Raw genomic sequence first — 18129 nt, forward strand, 5'->3', positions numbered from 1 at the left:
GGGGCGCGGGCGCAACCCCCCGGGAGCCGGGGGGCTCTCCACTCGGGGGCTTCGCCACTGATTGTCCAAACGCAATTCTTGTACGAGTCTGCGGCCAACCGAGAATTGTGGCTGGACATCTGTGGCTGAGTCCCGGCCGCGGCGGGGGCGCGGGCCGCGGGGAGCGAGCGAGCGGCCGGGTGCCCCGGGCGGGCGAGGGTTGCGGCCGCGCGCCGCCGCCGTCCTCACCCTCGTCGCCCTCCTCCACCTCCTCCTCCTCCTCCTCCGCGCCCGGGCCGGGCCGGCGGGGGCCTCCGGCCGGCCGATGGCGTCGCTTTCCCCCTTTTTCAAATTTCGGCCGGGACCGGAGCGGGCGCGCGGCGGCGGGGCCGGCGGTGCCCGCGGAGTCCGCGCTGCCCTGGCCGCAGGGAAGGCGCGGGGCGCAAGAAGACGCAGGCGGAACGCGCTCGCGGACTCGAGCGGACTGCTTCGAACCTTCCTCCTCCCGCCGACACGCCGACACCCACCCCCGAATCCCGAATAAACCGACCCTTCCCCGCAGCCCCTCCAGACCCACCTCCCCCGCGCTGCCGGCGCTCCAGGGGCCGCCGCGCGCCGCTGCCGCCGCCGCCGCCGCCGCCGCCGCCGGCAGGGGAGAGAGAACTTGGCCAAACGAATCCCTTTCATTAAAGACACACCTTCGGAGATGCTGGGGCTTATTTATTCGTTTATTTCTTCAAAAGCGGGGCGGGCGGTGAGGCGCTGCCTGGGGGTGCAGCCGGGCATTTCTGGGTGCGCCCCATCACTGTCCCTGACCCCCCTCCTCCTCCGGCAGCTCGGGGGCTGATCCGGGGCCGAAATGCCAGGGACCGCCGGGTCAGACGGTTTCAGCGCCCGGCACCAAGGGGAATCTGCTCTCCAGCCCCGTGTCCCCCAGCCCCCAGTGCGGGAGCAGGAGCCTGGGACCTGCTGGGACCTGCTGGGACAAGAAGCCACTTGGGCCGCTCGGTGGGTGGGATTCGACTCGGGGGACAGAGAGCCCTGCCAGAGAGGCCGAAGGAGGGCTGCGCCCCACGGTGGAGACCCTGACCTCAGCACCAGGGGCAGGTCACCGGCAGCGTCTGGACAGCGCCCATCGGCCCCAAGCGGCCCCAGAGCAGCTCCCGCTCCCGGCGCCCCCACCCGCAGCAGGGCCAGCCGGGGACCTGTCCTCTAAGCCTGGAGCGTGTCCACACCCCGCCCCCCCACACTGCTGGCCCGTCGGGCCTGGGCTGAGAGAAACCTTCGGAAACGGGAGATGGAGTGAAAGCCACGCTTTTGTGCCAGCCGACGTGCTCCTCTATCTTTATTACGGTGGCTGTTCCGAGGCCTCCGGGCGAATGAAGCCCTGCCCCAGTGCAGGAGCAGCTCGGGGTGCCCAGCAGCCTTCTCTCTGCCGCCACCCTCCCGTCCCGTCCTGGACAAACAAAGCCCAGGCGGGCGGGGGTGGGGCGGGGTCCTGGGGCCCAGACAGGTGAGCCCTGGCACGGGCTGGGTCTCGGCGTGGACGCCCGCTGGGGTGAAGGGCAGCCCTGGGAGGCCGGAGACCCACAGGCAGGGGCAGGGCGGCGGGTGGTGTGGGGAGGAGACCAAGGCAGCCTGTCGCTTAGACACGGAGGCCTCCCAGGGCCACTTGTCCTCGGCTGCCCATGGCATGGCGTCTGCATCTGTCCCATCAGTCACGTTTCTTAGGGTCTAGGGACTAAGCGCTGGGGGAGGAAACTGAGGCACGCTGCCCTCCAGGCGCCTCTCCACAGCCCCGGGCAGCCTTGGGCAGGAGGAGGGTCGCAGGACCCCATCTGGTGGCCTGGGGGTGGGGGGTGGCCGGCCAGGGTCAAGGGCTGAGTAGCGGGAGGAGGGGTGTGGCTGCCAGAGCAGCTGCCGGGCGCAGGGGGGGAGGGGGCCGGCTCTGGAGAAGGGACCCCAGCTGGGGTTCCATAATGACTCCAGGGGGGACAGCCAGAGCCCTCTGCCGGCCAGATGGGGAAACTGAGGTGGTGGCACCTTCAGTCTGGGGGAGGGGAGGGGCCCCACCGCAGCTCCTGGGGTCCGTCCATCTTCCACGGGGGCACATGCAGGGAGAGGGAGATGCTGACGGGCACTGGGTGCGTCCGGGAGCGGGCTGGGCCCCCTGCTCGGGCACCCCGCCGCACCCCACCTCCCCCCTGCTCACGCGCCCGGGGAAGGCTCATTTTTAGCACCTGGCCTCTTTTTCCTGCCCGGAGGGAGCTCCGGGGACAGGGCGGCGGGAAGGCAGGAGGGGACAGCGAGGGGAGGCGGGCCCGGGGTGCCGTCTGCCTGCCGGTGTGGCGGGCAGGGGGGGTCTAGCCTCCGTGCAGCGTGGAGATGAAGAGGACGCTATCCCGGTCCTGCAGCTGGTAGTCCAGCTCGCCCTGCCCAGAGAGAGACACTCAGGGGCGCTGTGGGGAGAGACCCCGCCCGACAGCCTCCCTGCTGGGGGAGACCACCCCCAGGAGGCTCCCGTTCCTCTCCCTGGGGGTGTGGAGGGGTGGGGCAGGGTGGGGGTCCCCCAGCACTGACCAGCAGCTCCCAGTCGGCGTCATTGATCAGCACCAGAATCCCGGGGCGCCTGTGAGGGGAGACGGGGGTGAGGCGGGCTGCAGGGTGCAGGGTGTTCTAGGTTTGGGGGTGCAAACTGCAGCCCCCCCATGCTGGGATGGGGGTGCCTATTTCTTGGAGTGGCAGCTTCCAGCTGAAAAGGGGTCCTGGGAGGTCACCCCACCAGCAAGCCCTGCCGGACTCGGGAGGGTCGGGGCACATCCTGCAGCAGGGACCCTGGGACAGACGCGTCGTCAGCAGGAGGGCCCAGGACAGACGCTTGGAGCTGGGGGTTCCCGAGCGTCGAGGTCTGCCCCCTCCCTGCCCCCCAGGAGTCCTGGGCCTGCATGCTGCAAAGGGGCGGCCACCAGCCCCTGGACACTGAGGGAAAGTGGAATAGTTGGTCCTTCAGCCATAAGATACAGATCAAGGGCTCAGCAGCCTCATGAACCTAGCGGCTACCTCATGAACATTTCCATCCTCCAGAAAGTTCTATGGGAGGGCAAAATCGACTTCTAACTCTTAGATTCAGAGCAACACTAGGGAACAGCATCCTTCCTCAGTATTTTGACTTTTTTAATTAAATTTCTGGGGTCACACCCCGCTCTGTGCTCAGGGAGCAATCCTGGCAGGGTTTGGGGGACCCTATGTGGCACCAAGAACTGAACCTGGGTCGCATATGCAAGGCAAACACCTTCCCTGCTATGCTATTTCTCTGGTTACTTAAAAAACAAACAAACAAACCTTTCTTTTGGAGGGGGTTGCATGCCTGCCCACATGCAGGGCTGACTCCTGGCGGGGCTCAGGGGACCATACGTGGTGCCAAGGAAAAGAACTCGGCTGGCCAGGTTGCAGGGCAAGCACCCTGACCATTATACTATCTCTGGCCCCCGCTTATAAAAATTTCTTTAGGTTTTTGTTTTGTGGGTTTTTGGCGGGACCACAGCTAATGATGCTCAGGGTTATTCCTGGCTCTGCACTCAGGAATTACTCCCAGTGGTGCTCAGGGAGCCAGTGGGAGGCCGGGAATCGAACCCAAGTCAGCTGTGTGCAAGACAAGTGTCCTCCCCGCTGTGCTATCGCTTCGGCCCCTGGATCTTTTCCGGAGGGGGTTGGGGGAAGTGAGGTCACAGCCGGCAGTGCTGAAGGTGGGACCACACTCGGGGCCAGGAATCAAACCCGGGCGGTAGTTGAGGGGCTGCATGCGAGGCAAGTGCTCCCTCCCGAGGGGGTGCCGGCTTGGGAACAGAGGTGCCGTGGGGTCAAGATCCAGCTGGTCAGGGGCTCCAGGACGTGGCACCTAGTCTCCAATCAACTAGACTAAAAAGCCCCCAATCCGGACACGGGCTGGGCTGCACGGGGTCCAGGCCAGCGCCCCAGATGGTCCCCCGGAGCCAGGAAGAGCACCTGTGCATCGTTGGGTGTGTCCGTCCCCGGCTCCTCTCCAGGGCTGGGGACACGGTCAGGGGGCCGAGCACAGGCTCTGCCTGCAAGACACCTGGGTTTGGGCCCAGCACCACGGAGCACAGGGCCAGGAGCGGTCCCTGAGCACTTACTGGGGGGCACCCCCCAATCAAGTCCAGTGTGGAGCTGAGAACGGAGAGTCAGCCACGTGTGCCCAGGGCTGGACTTGGCCGGACTTGGTCCAGCGGCAGGCGGCGACAGGGCAAGCTGGGCGGGGGCAGGGGGGGGCACTCACACACTGTCTCCCTGGATGAAAAGCTCCGGCCGCTCCTTCAGCAGATTCTTCTTGATCCAGACGAGGAGGCTGCGGACGTCCCCTGCGCGGGAGGCACAGAGAGGCGGGGTCAGGCCCAGGCTGGCAGCACTCCCTGAAGACGGGGGGCGGGGGCGCACAGGGTCTCTGGTTTGACTGTACTTGGGGTGAGGGGCCCCCTTCCGGTAGTGCCCGGGGGTCGCTCCTGCTGGAGAGCCGGGGCCTCGCCCCAGGGTCCCACATACAGCCCCCTGAGACATCCCCCCGGCCGCAGAGGGTCCCGAGCCCGGGGACGCTCAGGCGGGCCCCTGGGTCGGGAGTGTCCTGCAGAGAAGGCCCCCGGGGACACTGTCCCTCCGGAACAGCACAAGACCAGGCCAGGAAGGTGTCCCGACGCTGTCGTGGCCCAGGGCTCCTTCAGGAGGGGTCCCCCACCTCGCTCTGTGGCAGGCCTGGAGGGAGGGGGTGTCGCACAGACCCCTCCCCCCTTCAGGAGCGAAGGAAACAATTGCTCCGCCGATAGCATCAGTTAATTTCCTCCACTGAAGGGAGCCAGCTCCGCGTCAGCGGGAGACGCTGACAAATCACCCAGCCCGCCCGGGGTGGCCCCTGGAAGAGGGGACAGACTCAGGGTCTCCCCCGGCTCTGCCACGGAGACGCGCATTTGCAGGCACTGGCCCAGCCACCAGGCCCTCGCGTGAGTGGAGTGGTCAGTCCTCACGTGGAGGAGAGCAGACGCCGAGGCCCTGCTACCAGCCCTGGCCCGGGGACAGGCCGGCGGCCCCAGGGTGGAGGTGTCCATTGGCTCGGGCCAGCAAGTCCGGGGCTGAGAGCCCAGTGCGCTGGACTGTGGTGCTGACCTGACTCGCATCTTGTCTGGCTGGTGTTGGGCCGGCCCGGCCGTGCCAGGGCGGCTCCGGAGGGCCTGGGGATCGCGGGGTGCTGGGACCCGAGCCTAGCGGCCCAGTCCTTCGAGCCAGCGCCCTGCCCCTCCGGTCGCACTGTTTTGTTTTGGGGTCACACCCAGCAGTGCTCAAGGAGCCGGATGGTGCCGGGGACTCACCTGGGCCTGGCCGCGCGAGATGGGTGCCCCACCCCTGCTCTACGGCTCGGGCCCCCGGATTCTGACTTGGACACAAACTCCCGAGTGCACAGGGATGGGGGCATCACGGAGGGCTCAGGGCCCCGGACCCCGGGCCGCTCACCCCCACCCGGCCTCCTCCTCGGCCCCGTCTGGCGGGCCGCCAGCCCACGCGTCTCCCGCCGCCCGCGGTCTGACAGCGCCCGTCCCGGGCCGGGCCGGAGGGGCTCCGGCCGAGGGCCATCCCGGCTGGCCTGCATGGACCCGGGGCCCAGCTGGGCAGCAGCCCGGGTGCCCTTCTCGAGGCGGGGCTGCCTGCTCCCCTCCGTGGTCACGCCAGGGTCATTCGAGCGATGGCCTCGTCACGGAGTCAGTCCCGAGGGGGTGGGCTGCGGGGCCGCTCATTTATCATGACGCTCGTGCGCCTGGGGTCACTCCCTCCCCCCGCCGCACCCCCAGGCCTGCCGCATTCTTGATGGCCCGTTGCCATGGTGAGACCACCGCATCAGCACCCGTATTGTTCCCCCATGCCTGGATTTGGGGGTGGGGGGAGGTGGGACTTGCGTCTCTCTTCGCAGGCGGCAAGGGCCACTCGGGCCTGGCCTGCGACACCCCCCCAGGGACAAGGCTGGGCCCAGACAATATGCAAATGGCCGCCAAGCCAGATGGTCGGCTCTGAAGGAGCCTGGGAGGGGGGGAGGGTTGAGCAGAGTCAGGGGCTGGTGGCTGGGGGGTGGGGGGGGCGGGTGCTGGGAGCAAGGAGGCTGGGACACTCGCACTGTCCCTCACCCCCCACGCCCAGCCCCAGGTCATCTCCCCAATGCGGTGTTGGACCCTCACCCACAAGATAAACGTTTATTGAGCAACTACTGCGGCGCCTGGGGCCAGAATGCAGTGGTGAGTATGTGGCACTTGCATCCCCAAGCCTACAACAGGGGCTCCTGCCTGGGGGCAGGGCCAGGGAGAGCCAGCCTGAGGCTCACAGGGAGCTGGGCCCAGAGCTGGGGAGAGGACGGGGTACAGACTTGCCTGGCATGTGGCTGGCCCAGGTTTGATCCTCAGCGCTGCACTTGGTCCCTTAAGTCCCACCAGCAGTGATCCCTGAGCACAGAGCCAGGAGTAAGCCCTGAGCAGAGCCAGATAGGCACCCCCCGAAAAAACACCCCCCCCAAAAACCCAAAACAGAAAACCAGGCGGGACGATGGTGCGGCGGGTAAGGCGCTCGCCCTGCACTGGGCCAACGCCAGCCTGACCCCAGGGCCACAGGCGTGATCCCCGAGCACAGCTGCACGTGGCCCCCAACACACACAAGCAATGAAGAGACTCCGAAAAGGAAGAGGGGGGCGGGAGGGCGGGAGGGGGCCTATGGAGCAGAGGCGGTCAGGGCGGAGGGCCTCTGGCTCTTCAGGGACCCCCGGGCCTGCACCCAGCACGCGCTCCGTGGGCCATGATGGCTGTGGGGTCCCACTCTCTGCCTTGACCAGTGCAGCACGGAGGGACAGCATGGCCGTGCCCGGGGCCACAAGGCCACTGAGCTCAGCACTGACCGCAGCGCACAGCCGGGACCCCAGACACTGACCCCGTCCCGACTGCAGGGGGCCTGGACCCCAGACACGGACCCGACCCCGGCTGCTGGGGGTGGGGGGAAGGCGGGAACAGGGCTCAGCCTGGCCCCGGGGCCATCACTTCCAGGAACGGAGGCGCTGTGAGAGGCTCCAGCCACAGAACCCACAGAAGCTCCTGGCCCTTGGCCTGCCGGCTCAAGACGCCCTGTGGCCACCCAGGACAAACACTATGCTCGGCTCTCCTACAGCCCAGTCACCTCGCACTCTGCACATGCGCAAAGATGCACATGCACACACACACACACACACACACACACACACACACACACACACACACACACACACACACAGAGCTGTGCGCAGGCACAGAGAGGGTGGGCAGTCACCCCCAGCACACAGGGCGAGCATGGACGTTTTCTAGGGGACTCCCCCTTTCCACGGGAGGTTGGAGCAGGCAGAAGGTCCCAGACATTCACACCTGGGGGGCTCTGGGGACAAACCTCGGTGGAAGGGATGTCCAGGGGGCTCTGGCCCCACCAACAGGCACCGCACAGACACACACACACACACACACACACACACACACACACACACACACAGCCACAGTCAGACACACACACTGACACACACATACACAAACACAGAGACACAGACATAATCACACAGTCACAGAGACAGTCACACATACACACACAGACACAGGCACACAGAGGCAGTGGGGGTGAGTCCCAGTTACGGATCTGAGCCCAGAGTCCCTAAGTCCCAGTCCTGGACCCCAGGGGGCTGCAGCCAGGCCAGCTCAGCACCGTGCACAGCAACTCTGTCCAGGGCCAACACTCCCTCCCAGGCCACCACCTCTGGGAGCCCCCACCCCACAACCAGGTGTCCTCCTCACCGCCCCACCCCCCTCCTGGGCCCAGCTGAGGGGTGACAGATGAGAATCCTCTTCCCCACCGGGCCTGGGCCTGAGGATTTCGGGGTGCCGCGAAGCCCACCCCGGGGCGGCTGAACCGGGAGAAGAAAGCGCAGGCCGGGCAGGGAACATCAGAGGAGCCATTTACAAGTGAATGGGGGTTAGAAAGGAGCAGTTTGTGGGCTAAACTGGCCTCAGAAGGAGGTTTACAGATGTGTGAGGGACGCTCCTCATTGTTTAATTAAGCAGAAAGTGGGTCTTTTCAAAAGCAATTTTGCACAGGGCCCGGAGGGGGAGGGGCTGGGCAAACAGGCCCGGAGCAGAGAAAGGCACAGCTGGCCCCGGCGGCCGCTGCATGCTAAGCAGTTTAAAGCACCGCACCCGGCGGGCAGGGCCCAGGGAGCAGGCCCCTCTGAGGCAGGGGCAGGGGCGGGCACCAGCCGGGCTGCGGGCGAGCCTCAGGCTGACCAGAGCGGGCACGGGCGGGCCCCGGCGACCAAGGGAGCCGGCTCCCAGCGACCCTGCAGAAAGAGCCCCTGCGTCAGCCCAGGGGAGCAGCAGCTGGGGCAGCGCCCGGGGACAGAGGTCACCCCAACTCTGCCCATCCTCTCTGCCACACTTGGCGTGGCTGGAAGCTCCGCCCTGCCCTGGGGTCCCCCTGCTGCAGCAAATCCCCCGTAATCTCAGGCCGAGTGTCTCCAGGACCCAGACGGGTCGGACCCGGCTGGTCCGCAGGTGCGGGGGCCTGGGGGCTGCAGCCAGAACCACGCAGTGACGGGCTCGGCCTTGGCGCAAACACAGGAGCGGGTGACAGAGCCCTGCGCCAGCCCACGGCAGGGCCATGCCTGCCGCCTGCCGGAGAGGGGAGGAGACGCCCCCACCCAAGGGTGCCAGGCTGAGGACGCAAACCTGGGTTTAGGGGGCTCAGGGGCAAAGCCTGCTCCTCGAAGAAGTGAAGGCCTGGTTAGTGGCCCTACCCACATGTACACATGTGCACACATGTGCTTGCTCACTCGCTCTCTCTCACATGCACACACACACACTCATACACCCTCACTCACATACACAGTCACATACACACACTCCCATATACACACACTCTTACATACATACTTTCCTATATACACACTCACACACACTCACGCACACTTCTCACGCTCTCTCCCATACACACACCCTCACACTCTCTCTCACACACCGTCTGTCTGGACCGGGTCTGCTCCTGTTGACTCCTGCCCGGGAGGGTGGGTCTGACCGGTAACAGGAACCCTTTCAGAGGGTCCTGACGGAGACCACCATTCAGCAGGTTTGCGTGGGCGTGGGGGCACACCCAGTGGGGCCGGGGCCCGTGTGGGGCCAGAAATCACACCCGCACAGGGGGGGAGAGGGGGTAAGATGCGTCTCACCTGGGGTCGACCCCAGTTAACTCCCGTCAGGAACCCAAACAAGGCCAAGAGCAGCCCCCAGCACCGGGGCGGGGGGGGGGGGGGGCCCAAACCAGACAACCAACAGCCAACCAACCCGGGATCAGCATTCCGTGTGGGAGCTCCGGGCCTTTGGCTACCGCCAGGCGCCCTAGACGGGCCACCGGCGGGTCGGGGTGGGCAGCAGGGAAGGCGCCAGAGAGAACGTGCAAGGAGCAGAACAGGGTGCTGGTGAGGCGGGGAGACGGAGCGGGGAGAGAAGGGGGGTCCGGGTGTGGGCTGTGGGGACGGGGGCACAGTAGTGAGGGCTGTGGGGACGGGGCAGGGCCTCTCACTGAGTCCAACTTCCCGGCCCAGTTGGCCAGAGCGCGGCTTGCACGCGAGGTGTTCTCAGCAGGAGAAGCGGCGGGGGGGGGGGGGGGGGGCTGCTGTGTCCCCCCGGGCAGCTCTGGGCGGGTGGCCCTGTCCTCCGGAAAGGGACAGCTCAGAGGCGAGGCCCCTGGGGTCTCGGGCCCAGACGCCGTGGCCTGAGCCCGGAAGCGGGGTCCCTGGGGCCTCGGGGCTGCCGTCCCCCGCCCACACGGTCCCCCTCCTGCGCGAGGCCCCGGGCGCCATACTCACAGGGCCCCTCCTGGCCGGGCAGGGTGACCTGATGCTTCTTGACGCCGTCGAACAGGAGCTCCGCGCCGCCGCTGCAGGGAGGCGGGAAAGACATTAAGCGCCGGCCGGGGGGCGCCCGGGGACCCCGCAGCCCGCCCTCCTGCGATACCCCAACGTGGCGAGTGCGGGCAAGGCCAGTGATAGATAACCTGGGACCCCAAGGTCCACTCGTGTCGAGTCGTGCTCGCGCCTCTGCTTCCTGGGGCGGCCCGGCACAGTGGGGGGCACGCTCAGGCTGGGGGGGCTGCAGCCCCGAGCCCGGGGCAGGGACCCCGCCGTCCCCGGTCTCCGAGCCTGCAGAGGGCTGAGAAGTCGCCCCTGGGGAGCCTCTCGTTCCTCCACCCTGGCTAGAGGAGGCAGCGGCCTGCCCACTGCTGGGCACCGGGCACCACTGGGTGGCCACCGGACTCATCTCGGCCTGCGGGCAGCCCCGGGGGGCAGGGGGCTTGGTCAAGGCCAGAGGCCATGGCTGAACTGAGACTCAAATCCTTTCATTTTGTTCTGGGGCCCCTCCTGGCCAGGGATGGGGGGAGGGGGGGCGTGGCGCCAGGCTCGGACCCGGGTGGGCGCCGCGGAAGGCCAGCGTCGTACCTGCCGCACTCCCCTTGCAGCCCCAGGACTTAAACCCTCCGGGGCCTCCAACCGGGGCCCAGAAAACCCAGCCGGAAGCCCCCTGAGGGCAGCCTCGGCTCAGGCTGGGGGCGCGACACGGGGAGGCGGAACGCGCAGGGGGGGGGGGGGTGAGGGGTCCATCTCAGCAGCCGTGGGGACCGAGAAAGCCCCCAGCCTTGGCTGGAAGTGGCGCCCCCTGCCCCGCCACCCGTCCCCACGGCAGGAACAGAGGTGCCCTGAGCCGGCGCGGGGAGGCTGGGGCAAGGCGAGGCCTGTCACGCGGGAGACATGGGGCGACTGTCACCCGAACAAGGTCACGCTTTGTTGATGCAGGAACGTGGAGGGGAGAGGGACCCATCTGGGGCCGCCAGGGGCCGCTTCAGCTGCAAGCCCGCACAGAAGCCCCATTTATCCCCTTCCAAGAGCCCCGCTCTGCCCGGGCAGGGGCTGGCACCCACAGCAGCTGGGCTGGGGGAGGGCCCGGGCGAGGGGCTCAGGCGCCGGGGGTCAGAAGGCCCCGGTCCCTGCGCAAACAAGCAAGAGCGGCCAGACCCGGTGGTGCCAGGCTCAGAGGCCCGGCTACCTCCCCATCACCAGGGGACATGGCTGGCCCGTCCCCGCTGGGCACCAGCGCCCCAAGGCAGGGCCAGGCATCCGGTCAGCACATCTGGGGGGAGGAGGGAGGGACAGGCCGGGCCTCTGAGGGACTCAGGGAGGCTGGCTGGGGTGTGGGAGCTGTTGGGGCCGCAGTAAAGAACCCTCTAGGCGCCTCAGCCTCCTGCCACCCCCTCAATCTCAGCAGGGAGCTGTGAGCTGGCCTCTGGGACTGGCAGGTACCACCCCACACTGCCTTCCCTGTCCTGAACTTAACCTAGGCACTGGAGGACCTAAGAAACACCTGCTGAGGGGCTGGAGCAATAACACAGCAGGTAGGGCGTTTGCCTCGCACGTGGCCGACCCGGGTTCGATTTCCAGCATCCTATATGGTCCCCTTAGCACAGTCAGGAGTAATTCCTGAGTGTATGAGCCAGGAGTAACCCCTGTGCATGGCCAGGTGTGACCCAAAAGCCAAAAAAAAGAAAAACAACCAAAAAACACCTGCTGAATGAATGCAAAGGCCCAGTTCTCTAATCCCAGTGGTGTGCCCCCCCCCCAGTAAGGAAGAAGGCGGGCAAGAATAACAAGAGGAGGGGCATATATGAGCCTGAGTGACAGCACAGCAGGTAGGACTTTGCCTCACAGTGGCTGACCCAAATTCAAATCCTGGCATCCTGGATGGTCCCCGGAGCACGGCCAGGAATGATCCCTGAGCTCAGAGGCAGGAGCGTGTGGCCCCAAAACACATTCCCACAGGCCCAGAGCCCTGAGACGGGGCAGTTGGGGCTGCAAGATGAGGGAAAGAAACCCAGGCCTGAGCGATTTGTGGGGGGGCAGAGTGGGATGAGGAGGTGGTCACATCTCTTAGGGGAAAGAGGCACAATCCTGACCCGACTCTTCAAGGTGACAACGGCGACAAAGAGAAGGACAGGCACGGCGGCCTGTGTGCAGCTCAGGCTGAGAGAAGCAGGCAGCTGAGAGGGGAGGAGAAGGCGAGAACAGCCAGGGTGGGGCTCTGGCGGGGGCCTGGGGGTGTCAGGAGGAGGGGCGGCGGGCCAGAGGCAGGGGCCAGTGAGGGTCCAGCCAGGACCCTATGTCCCTCTGTGGCCCCTGTGCAGCACCAGGGGTACGGGAGCTCCCTTGGATGAGCGGATACACAGCCTGGATCCAGAGCTGCAAAAGCAGGCGGGGGTGGGGTGGTGTGTGTGTGTGTGTGTCAGAGCGGGGGTGGGGTCTGAAAAAGCAGGCGGGTGTATGTGTGTGTGTGTGTGTGTGTGTGTGTGTGTGTGTTTGTATGTGTCTGTGTGTGTCAGAGCAGCGGTGGGGTGGAGAGCCGGGCCCAGGTGTGTGTGTGTGTGTGTGTGTGAGCGGGCAGGCGTGTGTGTGTGTGTGTGTGTGAGAGCGGGCAGGCGTGTGTGTGTGTGTGTGTGTGTGTGTGTGTGTGTGTGTGTGTGTGTCAGAGCAGGGGTGGGGTCGGAGCCCAGACCCAGCCAGACGCACAGTGGGGACGGAGAGCGGGCAAGGTTCTGTTGATCCCGTCCCCCGCCTGGCAGGGCGGCACGCAGTAACGGGCTGGTGATGGGGCTGGCCCAGGAAGGAAGCTGGGCCCCCTTGAGAGAAAAGGCATGGACAGGCAGGGGTCTCCACCCCTGTGCAGGACCTTCCCCTTCCCTGCCACCTCTCCCTCCCACAGACATGCCTGGCCTGGCGGCGTAAAGGCTGGAAGGATCCCGCACATCTCTTAGGGTTCCTGGTTCTCTGCCAGGACCTAAGACCCCCGCGTGTCAGGCATGGAACTCATGACACACGGGCCATCTGTTCCACTTATTTTGTTTTGGGGACACACCTGGCGATGCTCAGGGCCAACTCCTGGCTCTGCGCTCAGGGATCACTCCTGGCCGGCTCGGGGAACCATAGAGGGTGCTGGGGATCCACCCCGGTCCTCTGCGTGGAAGGTAACCGCCCCCCAAGAACCCATCTGCGGGAGGCGGGGGGGCTGGCTTGATGCCATGTGTTCTTAGCTTCCAATCCCCGCGCTGCTCGGCTTGCGCATAAACCTGACGGTCTACACTGCGCGCCTTTACGCCGCCCGCACACACGCAAGACCTGCGCGGGCCGCCCCGCAAATTCCCCGAACGTCTCGATCCGTTTCACGCCCCCATCTCGGAGGCCGTAAGAAGGGACACCCCCTCGGCCACACCATCCGTGAGAGGCAACGGCTCTTGGTGCCCGAAGGACGACATTGGGGCGGATGCGTGGCGCTCAGATGCCAGCCACACGAGCCCGGCCCGACACGGGCTGGGCAAAGACGGCACGGTGGCCGCCGGCAGCCTTTCCGCGACCTGGGAGTCGGGCGGCCAGGACGGAGACCGCCACGTCGGGAGCTGCGCCTCTATTCCGGGACATACGGCCGGGTCGCCAAGGGAGACCGAGACTCAGGCACTCCCGGCGGACGGCGCAGCTCAGGGAAGACGGCGGCAGTGGGCGATTCGGCTGTCACAGACCCCAGAGACTGAGGAAGGGGGTCCCGAGCCTAACGACGTCAGTCCGTCCCCACGACGCCCCAGCTCTGGGACTCACTCACCCGAACTCCACCTCCACTGATAAGGGCGCTGCCATGTTGGGGAAGCCGAACGCGCAGGAAACTCCCTTCCACTTCCGGTGTTCACGCCCACTTCCGGTCGTCGCGGCCGGAAGAGGCGGTGCCCACGGTGCCGTCTTCTTCAGCTATTGGAGGAAGGCCGGTAGCGGGCAGAAGAGGCTTCTGTGGTTTTTGAATTGTGCCCCTGCCTTTTAGGGACTCGAGGTGGCGGCGGCTTCTCCGAGATCCAGCAGTCTTTTGCATCCCGGATAGAGCCCAGGTCCATGCATGCAAAACATGCGCTCTGTCTTTAAGCCACATTCCTGCCTTATCTTAGTGGCTTTTTTTTTTTTCTGGGGATGAACCATTCCCTGCTTCTTGCTGGGGTCACTCTGGGGGTAACCGTGTGGTGCTGGGGATTGAACCGGGTCTCCTGCATGCAAATCATGCCCGCAGTCCGTTGAGGTCATTCTCCGTGCCCCCTAGAACCTTTATTTCCAGCACAGACCTCACTCTCCAGAATAGGTCCTGAGCATTACTGGGTGTGGCCCAGAACCTCCCCCTGCCCCCCCCCAAGAGCTAGGGGTTCAGGTGTCAGCTTTGTATCCAAGTTCCACTTGTTCCCCTGTGTCTTTACACAAGTCACCAGAAGCCTTTGAGGGGGGGGGAATGGAGCAATAGCACAGCAGGTAGGGCGTTTGTTGCCTTGCACGCGGCCGACCCGGGTTCGATTCCCAGCATCCCACATGGTCCCCCGAGCACCACCAGGAGTTATTGCTGGGCTTGGTCTCCTCGCATGTAAAGTGGGCCTGGTGAAAATGACATGCGCTGGAGGCCCGGGCCTCCTTCCTGCAATGGGGGCTCATCTCAAGGATCCCCTGGCACCCAGGGACACACCCAAGCAAGCACCTCCCCACTTCTACTCACCAGATCCTGGGGAGTCTCCTAAGCCTCCGGAGTTTGCAGCCCCTTCTGCAGGTCACCGCCCCATCACTCACCCACAGCTGCTGCTGGCCAGTGAAAGGGTCTCCTCTGGCATTGGCGTCGCTGTTTAAACTCCAGGACAGACGCTCCCTTGGAGCCCAGATCCAGGGAGCTGACCAAATGGCCTGCCTCGCTCTGGTCTTAGCCCACCCATCAGAGTGGAACATTCTGGGACCTTGAGATGGGGGGGTCCCCTCCGCTGGGCCACAATCGCATTCTCTGATCTCCTGCCAGGGCTGGACTTGTCTTCCCAAGGGCATGGGGAGGTGTTCTGGAAGGTGCAGCCATAAAGTGGGGTTCACTCTGCCAGCAAGATCGTGAGGGGTCGGCGAGGCCCCATGCCACCACCTCAGCCAAGGACAAAAGCATGGTGGGAGGTGGCAGTGGCGAGGGGCAGGCACTCGTGCAGGAGTGGGCCTGTCCTCCAGAGAAGAGCGAAGGCTTCCTCTTCTCCGTATGGGGGGCCTGCAGCCCCCGTCTCCGGGGGCCTGACTTCCGGGCATGGGTGACACCTGGCTTGCTCTCTGTCGGGTGGATCTAACCTGCATTGCTTCACCAGGCGGTGCTCAGGGGTCGGTCATTCCCGACAGCATGGAAGACCATGCAGTGCACCGGCTCAGCTCCAAGGCTGTACCCTCCGTGCTATCTCTCAGGCTGCAAGCCTGCCCCATCTCTTGAGCTTTTTTTGGGGGGGATTAGGGGGTTGACTGGGGGGCATTGACCACATCTGGTAATGCCCAGGGCTTACCCCTGGGTCTGTTCATGAATCCCTTCTGGTGAGGCTCAAACCTGCCTGCCGCGTGCCAGGCAAGCACCCTCCCGGCTCAGGGCCCCCATCCTAGGGAACCTTGGTCCAGGGGGTCCAGCTAACTTGACGTGGGCCAGCGTTGGTTCCCATGTGGCCCCTCCAGGGACCCTCTCGGGCCCCACCTGATTGGCTGCTCATAGCGGTCGTGGGCGGTGGGGTCCACCGTCACCCACTCGCCTGTCTTGGGGGGGGTCCACCCGGCTCCCCGCAGCAGACCGGCCGGCCCCTCTGAAGCTGGGCCAGGGACAAAGGCGGGGTGGGCGCGGGGAGCGAGGGCGCGGGTGCCCCCGCGCGCTGCCCTTTGTCTGCCCGCCGCGCCCCCGCGCGCCCCGGGAGGCTGGGAGGCGCCTCTCGCAGGCTTCCTCCTCCCATTCTTGTGCTAATTGGGTGTCAAGCTGAGATCAGTGAGAAAAGAACCCGCCCGGCGCGGGTTAAACTGCCGCCAAAGCTGGGGCCGGCCGGGAATATCATTAGGCCGGAGGGGGCCGGGGGGCGGCGGCCGCCCCGCTTTGAAAGCCTCTCGCGGGCCCCTCCCCGGCCGCCGCCGCTCAATGGGCCCCGCCGAGGTATTTAACCTTCTTCCCAGCCGCTGAAAGTGATACGGCCGCCGAGCACTGGCCAGCGCGGCCACTTGCCTGTCCCCGAGGGCGCGCGCGCGCGGGACCTCCGGGGACGCGGTCCGCGGCCCTTCCAGCCTCCTCCCTGCGCCAGGCCCAGAGCACCTCCGCCGGCCGGTCCCTCGGTTGCTCCAAGTGGCCTGGGCCAGAGCGCGGGGGGGGGGGGGGGGGGGGGGGGGGCGTCCAGCAGCCTCGGGAAGGAAGGTTTCGGGTTCAGGGGCTACCAAGGGGTCCCCCTTCCCTTCTCACCGCAACCCTGCCTGGCCCGCCCACTCGGGACTGGAACATTCTCCCCTCCAGCTCCTGGACAAGCCCCTTCAGTTACTCAGCACCCAGTCCCTGCTTCCCAGCTGGTCTCCCTGCCCCTCACCCCCGGGTGGGGCCCAGGAGGCAGGTCCAGGGCCCCATCTAACTCTCCAAGGCACCCCACCTGGAGGTGTTTAGTGTGTGCCTGGTGGAAGGGCTGGAGCGACCCTACAGGGGTTAAGGTACTTGCCCTGCCCCAGGCTGGCTCAGGCTGGATCCCCCATCGCCGCCTGGTCCCACCTGACCCCCTTCACACATCTGTGTCCAGGCCAGGTGGACGCTCAGACCCGGGAGCCAGGCCAGCAGCTGCTGGATCCTGCCCCGAGTGAAGCAATCTGAGGGCGCAGACGCAGAGAGGCAAACTCTGCGTCTCAGAGAGGCAAACCAAACAATGGTCTGGGGTCTTCTACTGGCCCAGGGGCTGGGGGAATCACATGATCTCCAACAGACCAGGAAGGGGCTCCCTTGCCCCTTGTTTAGGGGCTTCTCACCTGATTTTGTTTGTTTGGCTTTTTAGGTCCCATCTGGTGATGCGCAGGGGTTCCTCCCGCCTCTATCACTGTATCACTGTCACCCCATTGCTCATCGGTTTGCTCGAGCGGGTACCAGTAACATCTCCATTGTGAGACGTGCTGTTACTGGTTTGGGCATATTGAATATGCCACGGGGAGCTTGCCAGGTTCTGCCGTGCGGGCGGGATACTCTGGGTAGCTTGCCGGGCTCTCCGAGAGGGACGGAGGAATCGAACCTGGGTTGGCCGCATGCATGGCAAACGCCCTACCCGCTGTGCTATCGCTCCAGCCCAAAACTCACTCCCAACGTGGGGCACGAACCCACGAAGCTCCTGCCTCTATACTCAGGAATTACTCCTGGCGGTGCTCCGGGGACCATATGGGAAGCCATGGATCCAGCCTGGGTTGGCTACATGCAAGACAAACGCCCTCGACTACAATGTAGTTGGTGATCGCTTCTCTGAGTTGACCTTTCCCCGGAACGTGAGGCCAGCCTCGAAGCCATGGAGTCAACCTCCATGTGGGGGAAGAGAGTTGCGGGCTGAATGAGGGCTAGAGACTGAGCACAGCGGCCACTCAACACCTTTATTGCAAACCACAACAGCTAATTAGAGAGAGAGAACAGAAGGGAATGCCTTGCCACAGTGGCAGGGTGGGGTGGGGGGGAGATGGGATTGGGGAGGGTGGGAGGGACACTGGGTTTACGGGTGGTGGAGAATGGGCACTGGTGAAGGGATGGGTTCCCGAACTTTGTATGAGGGAAATATAAGCACAAAAGTGTATAAATCTGTAACTGTACCCTCACGGTGATTCTCTAATTAAAAATAAATAAATTAAAAAATAATAATAAAAAAAAAAAACTTAAATCTCAGCTTCTAGGTCCCGTAAGTCATATTTCAAGTACTCAGTTAGCTACAAGTGGTTATTGGCTATTATACTGCTTAATGCAGATATAAAATAATTTCATCATTGTTGAAACTTTTATTGGGCAGTATTGCTTAAAATAATGTGTGAACTTAATGCACTATATGTAGATGTTGATATATAATAATGCAAATGTAAAACATATACCAAAATGCAATGCTACTTCAATAAAAATTTATTCTTCCCTAAAAAAAAAAAAAAGACAAACGCCCTCCCTGCCCTCCTATCACTCCAGCCCCAACGCCTGATTA

The 18129-nt window shown here is 64.7% G+C and overlaps 1 protein-coding gene across 1 annotated transcript; it reads right to left on the reverse strand.

The window, feature by feature from the left end:
• Positions 1 to 694: 694 nt before the first annotated feature.
• On the reverse strand, positions 695 to 13816 carry URM1 (ubiquitin related modifier 1). Its single transcript, XM_004613291.2, has 5 exons — positions 13731 to 13816; positions 9899 to 9969; positions 4277 to 4358; positions 2560 to 2608; positions 695 to 2411 (listed from the first exon to the last, which is right to left on the reverse strand). Exons 1-5 carry the CDS (start codon positions 13763 to 13765, stop codon positions 2343 to 2345), a joined length of 306 nt encoding a protein of 101 aa, XP_004613348.1. The 5' UTR covers positions 13766 to 13816; the 3' UTR covers positions 695 to 2342.
• Positions 13817 to 18129: the final 4313 nt, after the last annotated feature.

This window comes from Sorex araneus, chromosome 1 (assembly GCF_027595985.1).
Source record: "Sorex araneus isolate mSorAra2 chromosome 1, mSorAra2.pri, whole genome shotgun sequence".
In the NCBI taxonomy this organism is placed as follows: domain Eukaryota; kingdom Metazoa; phylum Chordata; class Mammalia; order Eulipotyphla; family Soricidae; genus Sorex; species Sorex araneus.